Source organism: Coptis chinensis, chromosome 4 (genome assembly GCF_015680905.1).
Source record: "Coptis chinensis isolate HL-2020 chromosome 4, ASM1568090v1, whole genome shotgun sequence".
In the NCBI taxonomy this organism is placed as follows: Eukaryota; Viridiplantae; Streptophyta; class Magnoliopsida; order Ranunculales; family Ranunculaceae; genus Coptis; species Coptis chinensis.
In genome coordinates this window covers 2375046-2384649 of record NC_141459.1, presented here as the reverse complement: position 1 = coordinate 2384649, position 9604 = coordinate 2375046, and the positions used below count along the sequence as shown (strand labels likewise).

General features: G+C 35.7%; 2 protein-coding genes and 1 long non-coding RNA gene across 3 annotated transcripts; 1 reads left to right on the top strand and 2 right to left on the bottom strand.

The window, feature by feature from the left end:
* Nucleotides 1-1388: 1388 nt before the first annotated feature.
* LOC147501157 (uncharacterized) lies at nt 1389-1788 on the bottom strand. The gene is made up of 2 exons (XR_015219775.1): nt 1742-1788; nt 1389-1587 (listed from the first exon to the last, which is right to left on the bottom strand). It is a non-coding gene; the product is annotated as an uncharacterized LOC147501157 (long non-coding RNA).
* Nucleotides 1789-1882: 94 nt separating this feature from the next.
* Nucleotides 1883-2428, bottom strand: LOC147501156 (zinc finger BED domain-containing protein DAYSLEEPER-like). Its single transcript, XM_086603738.1, has 2 exons — nt 2236-2428; nt 1883-2181 (listed from the first exon to the last, which is right to left on the bottom strand). Exons 1-2 carry the CDS (start codon nt 2426-2428, stop codon nt 1883-1885), a joined length of 492 nt encoding a protein of 163 aa, XP_086459864.1.
* Nucleotides 2429-5465: 3037 nt separating this feature from the next.
* LOC147501155 (uncharacterized) lies at nt 5466-7944 on the top strand. The gene is made up of 4 exons (XM_086603737.1): nt 5466-5814; nt 5912-6583; nt 6789-6959; nt 7176-7944. Exons 1-4 carry the CDS (start codon nt 5466-5468, stop codon nt 7847-7849), a joined length of 1866 nt encoding a protein of 621 aa, XP_086459863.1. The 3' UTR covers nt 7850-7944.
* The last annotated feature ends 1660 nt before the right edge of the window (nt 7945-9604 follow it).

Genomic DNA, 9604 nt, shown 5'->3' with positions numbered 1-9604 from the left:
CATGTTAATGCATTAATTCAGTAAATAGAAATATGGGAGAAATTGAAACATGTATTAGAATGGCAATATTGATTTTTTGAAATTGTGAAAGAGACAATATTCTACTTATTTAGGGTTTTTATTTGGTTTGTAAATTATCTGCAGTTTTAATTTAGTAACTATATGAAATAGATCGCTATATGTTAAAAATTCGAAAATTAATTGAAAATCGGATCGAATCGGATTTGAAAACACATCCAATTCCGATCAAATTATTTTTTGGAAAAATTGGATATCGGATATCGGAACACAAATATCATGGCCAAATTCGGAAAAGTATCGGATTGGAATTCGGAAAATTTGGATTTTCGGAAAAAAGAGACACCCCTAGCTGGTGACATCGAACTCGTGTTGTTGGACGAACCCATGGGATCGGCTCTGAGGAGCTTGACTGATCTGCACACATCATTTGAAGCTAATGATTCTGGAATTGAGCTCAAACGATCTAAGCACATTGAACCGAAAAGAAGCAGTTCGAAGCCACTGCATCGAATGGAAGTCGATATCTCGACATTGGCATGTCGGATGGAACTGGAATTTCACAACTCGCCGAAATTTCATAACACTATAAAACGAAATTTCGGTTTTTGAGTAACATAAGTTTTTCAGATAAACCAATTTTGAGAGAAAATCTTAGCAAAGAGAAAAAACTTGTAAGGAGAGAGATAAGTGAAGAGAGATCTAGTAAGTTGGAGATACTTGAGAGGAGTGATTGTAATCTATTTTCCTATACTTATAAAAGGATTTACTCTTGTGGACGTAGGTGATAAGCACCTAAAACTGTAGTTTAAGCCCCTTAATAGTATTCTACTTAGGCCAATTATGTTATTAATAATATGAGTTTATCACTATTTACTTGCTTTTATATATTTCAGGCTTTGGAGTTGAATAAGTGTTGAAATGATGTCAATTGTGCATAAAAAGAAACTAAATTGATTGCTAGGTGAAAACTATGGAGAAAGGCCAAGATTTATGAAGAAAAAACTAGGGCTGCAGACGGATAGTTTCGGATTCGGATATGCCTACATCCGAATCCGAATTCGAAATTTATTACTCACATCCGAATCCGAATCCGAATCCGACCGGATGTGTAAAATAATGTCCGAATCCGATATCCGATATCCGAATCGGATATCGGATAATATCCGATCCGATCACTAAACATGGGCTTTCATGATTTCGTGATGGGCTTTCGTGATTTCATGGACCTTATCACCTGGTACAGTCCAAATCATGTTCTAAATTAACCTGTTAAAAGCTACGGCAGTACCTTATTCATCAAAATCAACCTGTTAAACACTAAATTAACATTAACATAGCAGTTCATCAATTCATGCTTCATTAACATGTTAAACAAACTTCAACAGTTCAACCTCTTAATTAAGAAAATACTTCTAACTTAAGAAAATACCCTCATAACCTATTACAAACATAGAAATCTATTACAAACTAGAGATCATCTCTATTACATAAACATAGAAATCTGGCCCCTGCCCATACAACATTTTTCGCATCCAAAACGGTTCCAATCAATTAACACATTAACACCTGCATAGAGGTAAAATCACAACCAACTCATTTAGAGATTATATTTGAAAATAAATAATTAAATACTTCACGAAAACATAAAGAAACATATGTATCACTAATTACTTAAAAAAGTAGACAAGATATAAATTAACCTTACTAGTCTTATTCTTACCTTGTTTCATAGTGTCTAGACTAAAAGTTGTTCTATCACAAGTCAAGCATCCAAGCCAACAATCGATCGGTACTAATGCATAAATGAATTAAGATATAAAGAAAGTTAGACATAATGTAATTCTTGAATATATATATATTCTTAAATAAAGTTCAAGAGAAGGAAGTTACCATTAAGTTTAGGCAACCAATCCTTCAAACATACCAACGCCTCCACAGAATCAACACCCAATGATGAACAAGAGTCGGTAATTATTCTACCACCGGAACTAAATGCAGATTCTGAAGCAACACTCGACACAGGAACTGCTAGAAGGTCACATGCCATCCTTGCTAATATAGGAAACTTCGGACCATTGTTTTTCCACCAAACCAATATGTCACAACCTTTCCCATTAGCATCAAATAGGAATAAATCTTCTTCTAGATACTTCTCCAACTCTGTTTTCAGAACTTTTGAACTTTCGAGCGTTGTTTAGTGGAAATTTTGGAAACCTTCATCCATCTTAGAACTCCCCTTGGTCACCAAAAATGAATTCAACAAACTAGAAGATGATCCGACATCAACCATAGAAGAATCGGACATTGCATACATGGTGTACAACTCATTCAAAGAATTTTTCACATCTTCTTCTTGTGTAGACTCCTTACCATAAATCATAGTAAAGGCATACTCAATAAACTCCATCTTATAACAAGGATCAAGTATAACACAAAAACTCATCAATAAATTATCATTCACTCCAATATTTATCAAAATTTTCTTTCATAGCCTTTTCCATATATCAATGGATATAATAAAAATCGAAGTCTAACCACTCAAGAATATCATGATGAATATCACAAACATATTTAAAATGCAAATTTGCAGTTGGGTATTGGGCCTTGATAAATGAAGTGTAGCATCATTGAAAACTTTCAAACACTCACAAATTTTAGTTCCCATTTCCGACTCTTCAGGAGAAGGTAAATGCTTATAGTCGGAAGCTAACTCTGCCAAACGCTCAAAGGCTCTACGCACTCGGATGGCACTACAGAGCATGTCATAAGTAGAGTTCCATCTTGTAGGAACATCCATAGAAACCCCTTTCCCAGTTAACCTTGTTTGAGCTAATGCATTCAAAAACTTTTCATGTCTACTCTGAGAATTCTTGCCATACCTAGCACTCTCTCGAATCTTAACAATAAAAGGAGCAATCACATTCAATCCATCTTGCACAATAAGATTTAAAATATGGGCACTACATCTTATATGGAACAAACTATCATCAAGACATAAAACCCCTTTCCTCTTAAGCCAATCCTTGAGCTCCACTACCATAGTATTATTGTTAGAAGCATTATCAACGGTTATAGCAAATAACTTTCTATCAACATTCCATGCCAACGCTTGAGCCTTGATAACCTCACTAAGAACAACACCACTACGTGACGTAGGAACAGTAAGATAAGTAATGATTTTTTTTCGCAACACCCACTCATCATCAATATAATGACAAGTAACACAACAATAACCAATATTTTGATAGTCAGGGGTCCACATATCAGTTGTAAAACTAACTTTTGATGGCAACTTATCAAAAAAATCTTGTAACTCAGTTCTTGACTCATTGTAAAGTTGCATGACATCCTCTCGAACAGTGGTTCTTGAGACCCATTTGAACATAGGACAAATACCATTTATGAAAACTCTAAAGTATTCATGCTCAGCCATAAGAAAAGGGTAATCATGCTTAGCAACCATGCGTGCAAAGTCAAGTTTACTTGTACGTGGGTCATATTTCCAACTTGCTAATTTTGGAGCTTCATTTTATGCTAAATGAATTACACAAAAGCTTTTGACCAAGTAGAACGTTTCTTTATCTTGCAAGCTTTCAAATGATTTCTCAAATCGTGAGTACCCAACTTACTACTAGGATCAAAACTCTTTTGCAATGTTTACAATAAGCTTTAGAGGTTCCATCTCCTAATTTTTTAATTTCAAACTCTAGCCACACTTTTGAACGTTTACCTTTCAATGGATCAACACTTTCATCTGACGATATACTAGCAGCAGCAGTATCGGCATCAATAGGCGTAGGCTCGTTGATAGGCGTATGACTCACACTACCACTAGGTGAAAGAGTTGATGCAGCACTGCTTGGGGTTGGGGTAGCCATTTCCACCTAGATAATACAATAAATAGAGTCAATGTTAAAGACAGACTGACAGACAACACTTCTAGATTCTTCAAAATTCGAAAATTCAAAAAATTCTTCAAAAAAAAATGATACTGAGAGAGAGAACAACTTGTCAAACTTCATAAACATAACAACTTTAAACTTTTCTTCATTTCAGTAGAGAGGATAACAGGTTTTAAAGGAACAGTAGAGATGATAACAGGTCCTCGTACAGCTATAGTATCAGCATTCAAACTTAGAAGGTTGTTTTTTATTAGTTGATAATATGCTTTTATAACACTGTAAGTTTTTTTTTAAAATCTTTTGTGTAAGTTTGTTACTGTAAAATTTCCAAATGGTTTAACTGTTGTACGTTTGTTATTACACATTTGCAGAGAGAGAAGAAAAATTTGCAAGATTTGAATGGCGTGTATGTGTTTAATGTTGAAGAAAGAGAGGATCTTGACAAGCCGACAAAAACGAAAGGAAGAGACTTCATGTTCAAAGAAGGCTTCTCCTATAGTTCGTTGAAATTTCAATTCCACATCCTCTAAACAATTAACTCAAAGTTGAGTTTATGGTTTCGATAGTAGACCATGTTTGGAAATACAAATACACATAGGAAGTAGTCGTAGTTCAGTAAAAATCAAGATTTCATAACTGTTTCTTCTTCAATCCTGGTACATAAGAGATAGTCAGACACCATAACAACTGAATGGTGACTATATAGGGGCAACTGTGCAATTGGAGGAGCTTATTAAAGAGTTTGATTCGATAGAGGGTAAGAGTAGGGTCAGTAGATAACAAACTGGTGGTTCTCTGATTTAAGGGACCAGTTTTACTGATGTTTTTACCTGATGCATACTTGGACGACAAGTAGCAAATGCATCTATACACGCAGGGCCGGCCCTGGGCCTATGTTGCCTAATGCCTTGCATAGGGCCCCCAAATATTTGCTAATTTTAAGGGCCCCGTCCACCACTTCAAGCCACTACTATGTTAACTTATGATATAGCCCACGCACAGACACAAAAGTCCACATCAACACAAAAGTCCAATTTAGAATTCAGCCGTAATAGAAAAGTAGAAAACCCAAATCGATTTGTTTTAGCTTTTTTGAGTCCGTAACTCGAAACGCGAATCCAAATCAAGTACCGAACAAGACAAAAAACTATATACCAATGAACCCAAACCGTTTCTCCCACAGAACGAAACAATCTCAAGTTCAAAAACAAGTAAGATTCTTCTCTTAATCTCTTAGTACCAATTGAGCACTTGATTTTATTACTTTTAGTTCATAAAACAAACCGATTTAGTTACTTTTAGTTGATTTTATTATCAAGTTGTTGTTTTGTCGGATTTTTTCGATGGCACGCACTAGAACGTATCCCTCTGGTCATGAAAAAAGGAAAAAGAAACAAAGAATGGAAGCAATGGCTCAATCTCAAGTAGGAGCTATAAAAAAGTTTTTTACGACCACGAAACAAGAAGAGAGTTCAAATGCAAATCCGTAAGCCAGGTAGGTAGAATCACAATGGCACTGGAGAAGAAATAAATGATGAGCAAATGCTTGAAGGGCATGAAGAGTTGGTAAATGAGGAACGGATTAATGAAGGGTTTGAAGAGCTGGTAAATGAGGAACGAGTTAATGAAGAATGTGAAGAATTAGATAATGTGGAATTTGGAAATGTGGTGATTGAAGAACATGCACAAGCTAATAATGATTATAAGGGACCAGTGAATTATTATGATCCAGGAAATTGGGATAAGATTGACCAAACTTTTAGAGACTTACTAGTACAAAAGGGTCCAGTAAGAGATCATAGTGGTAATTTTCCTAGAAATTCTGAAGGGAGGCGTTTTTCTTCCACTTATTACACTCGACATTTGGAGAATGGGGAGAAGCAAGATAGAAGTTGGCTCGTCTATTCACACGCTTTAGACAAGGTATATTGCTTTCATTTGTAAGTTGTTCAAGCAAAATGCAAATACCTCTCGATTGACCGATGAAGGATATGACAATTGGAGAAATCTCCCTACAAGGCTTAAACAACATGAACAACGTCCTCATCATAAAAGACGTCTAAAATATTGGATTGAATTGGTGGATCGACTTGGCAAGAATGAAACAATTGATAAACATCTTCAGGAACAGATTTCGAAAGAAAGGGAACATTGGAGGGAATTGTTACAGAGGATACTTGTTGTTGTGAAAACTCTTGCTAAGAATAATTTGCCATTTCGCGGGAAGCATGAAAAGATTTATGAAGATAATAATGGAATTTTTTTGAGTATAATTGAAATGATGGGTAAATTTGATCCGGTTATCCAGAAACACCTCGAACGTATTCAAAAGAGTGAAATTCACTATCATTATCTCGGTCACAAGATTCAGAATGAATTGATAGAAATGTTGGCAAGTGAGGTTAAATGTTCGATTGTGAAGAAAATCCAAGATGCAAAGTATTTCTCGATCATCCTTGATTGTACACCTGATATAAGTCACGAAGAACAAATGTCTCTTGTTGTACGGTGTGTGGATGTTTCAACGAGTCCAACGAAGGTAGAAGAATATTTTCTAGAATTTTGGAAGGTGGATGACACATCAGGTTTGGGACTTTTTAATAAACTGAAAGATATGCTAGATACTCTTGAACTCGACATTGGTAATATAAGAGGCCAAGGTTATGATAATGGATCCAATATGAAAGGGAAACACAAAGGTGTACAGAATAGATTGCTCGGTTAATCCTAGAGCATTCTATACTCCATGCGGTTGTCACACGCTTAATCTTGCTCTATGTGATATGGCGAACTCTTGTCCAAAAGCTGTATCTTTTTTCGGAGTGGTACAACGTATATATTCGGTGTTTTCTTCTTCTACAAAGCGATGGCAAGTTTTTAAAGATAAGGTTAAAGGTGGTCTTACTCTTAAGACATTGGCACCAACACGTTGGGAAAGCCGTTTGGACAGTGTTGCAGCGATAAAAGAGCAGGCTCCACAGATTCGAGATGCTTTACTTCACTTGGTTGATACTAGTGATGATCCAAAAACAAAGAGTGATGCTGAGTCTCTAGCAACACATGAGCTTGAAAATTTTGAATTTTTGGTTGGTATGATTATTTGGTACAATGTATTGTCACAGGTTAACTATGTTAGCAAACTCTTGCAAAAAGAAGACATGCATATGGATGTAGCTATAAAGAAGTTGGAAGGACTCATTTCATATTTTGAAAGGTACAGAGTAACTGGATTTGATGAGGCTATGGTGGAAGCTAAGGAGATTGCGGCTAATATGCAAGTTGAACCCGTTTTTCGTGAAAAACGCATCATTCGTAGAAAGAGGCAGTTTGATGATAATGTCACTGAAGAATTGCCACAATCTGCTGAAGAGTTGTTCAGAATCCACTACTTCCTTTATATAGTTGACCAAGCTCTTTCCTCATTAAGGAGTCGATTTGAAGAATTTAAAAAATTTGAAGGAATTTTTGGGTTTTTGTATGATTTGGAGAAGTTGAAGTCTGCAAATAATGCTAGTTTAAAAGCTTCTTGTGAGAATCTTGAAAAGTATCTGAAACACGACACAGTATCTGATATTGATGGGAGAGAGTTATTTTCTGAACTAAAGATCTTGAGAGAAGATTTGCCAGAAGGCATAAAGAAGGCAACTAATGTGTTGGATCATTTGAAGTTAACAGTTAGTTGTTTTCCAAATGCATGGATTTCTTACAGAATATTACTCACTATACCAGTTACAGTTGCATCTGGAGAAAGGAGTTTTTCAAAGTTGAAATTGATAAAATCTTACCTTCGGTCAAGCATGTCACAAGATAGATTAAATGGATTAGCCATGTTATCCATTGAGAAGGGGTTGGTAGAGAAAATTAACTATGCAAGTGTAATCAGTGATTTCGCAAGTAGAAATGGATCAAGATCTATTTTTGGTTAATAGTTTATTAATGTACTTTTCTTTTTAGTTTTATTGTGCTAAGAGAACTATGTGATGCTTGATCAATGGGGTTAGGTTCCATGTCCCCCCCTTGGGGCAGTCACAAGTGATTTGGGAAGAAACAAGAAAGAAAAAATATTTTGAGAGTTTTTTTTGTTACTTATTTTTTAATTAGTATATAGGCCCCATTTTCAGGAGCTTGCATAGGGCCCCTTGAAACGCAGGGCCGGCCCTGTATACACGAGTGTAGTAAAGACACAGACGATTTGAGAATTTGACATACCTTTGTGTGTTGAAGAATGGTGGTGCTTTGAGGAAGAAGAAGAGGAACGGTGGTGCCTGGTGGTGCATTGAGAATTTGAGATTTGAGAATTTGAGTGGTGGTTGCAGGTTGCGGCGTTGAGAATTGAGATTAGGTTTGAGAAAGAAAAAAAACCCTAAACTAAATTAAATTTGTATTTATATTTTATAGTTTTAATATAATAATATATTTATATTAATTAAATCGGATTCGGATATTATCCGATGGATAGTACCAAAGATCCGTGATCCCAGATCCAAAATCTGCTCGATGTGAAAATTTATCCGAATCCGAATCCGATATCCGAAAATTTCGGATAATATCCTATTTTTCGAATACGAATACGAATCGGATTCGGATATTCGGCTATCCATCTGCACCCCTAGAAAAAACCATCAAAAAGCCTAAGTCAAAGGACTCAAGCGAAAGTCAACCCGGAATAGAAAACTACTGAAAAGTCAACAAAACTTTAAACGGTCATATATTTAGACTCAGAGCTCTGATTGAGGCCCATTTTATATCAAAATAACCGGCTCGAAAATAGATTTCTAATGGTCTAGGCCTAAACCTATTTGGAGTAGTATAAGTTAATGAAAAGTGTGAAATAGTAAAATACTATAGATTTGGACCTTGATTATTGGACCCTAGTGAAATATTTTAGCCTATGAGCCTATGGAGAGATAGAATTTCGACCACAATATGTAAAACCTTACTTGTTCTATATAAAAGTAGTGGTTAATTTTAAGTTTAAGTATTTGATAAGCACCCAAAACTGTAATATAAAATCCTGTAGAGACATGACATTTTGGTTAATTATGTGTTTAATAATCATAAAATAATCGTATTTTCGTGTTTTTGCAAGTTTGAGCAATCAACGTGAAAATGAGGGAAAAAAAACCAGTATTTAAGCACGGAATAAGGTGTCTACATGAAGTCTTCTAATTTAGCCCGCGTGAAACCCAACTAAAACCCAGTGAAACAGAAAAGACAAATTCAAGTCAGAATAGGATGAACGTGCCGAAAAACATCAAACTTTATAAGCCCATATCTTCGGAACCTAGACTCCAATGGCGGCAAGTGAACCATTAGAATAATCAGTGCGATGAGCTCTATGCATAGGCGGGACTTTGTTAAAAATTAACTTTTTGACCCGCCACTGGTCGAAGCATAAGGGATCTACTGTGCGGACACACAGAATTTGGTGATAAAGCTCACACGTCAAGCTTCCACACAAATCAAGCTGTAGTAAACCATGAAAGATCTTTACGCACTTTGGCACAAAAGTCCTAATTGGTGGCATGATTAGGTGGCTTAATTAAGTGGCACAAAAGTTCTAATTGGTGGCATGATTAGGTAGCAAACAAATTTATTTGATTTTGGCACAAATGTCCTAATTGGTTGCTTGATTAGGTGGCATAAAGTCTTGATTTAAAAAAAAATCAAGGTCTCTCATT

Bases quoted from the DNA above. Each gene is read 5' to 3' on its own strand.
- LOC147501155 (XM_086603737.1), top strand. From the start codon at position 5,466: ATGCTTGAAGGGCATGAAGAGTTGGTAAATGAGGAACGGATTAATGAA. The intron at 5,815-5,911 runs GTTGGCTCGTCT...TGACCGATGAAG, and splicing joins TGGGGAGAAGCAAGATAGAA to GATATGACAATTGGAGAAAT. The intron at 6,960-7,175 runs GTGATGCTGAGT...CTATGGTGGAAG, and splicing joins TGATGATCCAAAAACAAAGA to CTAAGGAGATTGCGGCTAAT.
- LOC147501156 (XM_086603738.1), bottom strand. From the start codon at position 2,428: ATGGAGTTTATTGAGTATGCCTTTACTATGATTTATGGTAAGGAGTCT. The intron at 2,182-2,235 runs GTTTCCAAAATT...TTCTGAAAACAG, and splicing joins GAGTTCTAAGATGGATGAAG to AGTTGGAGAAGTATCTAGAA.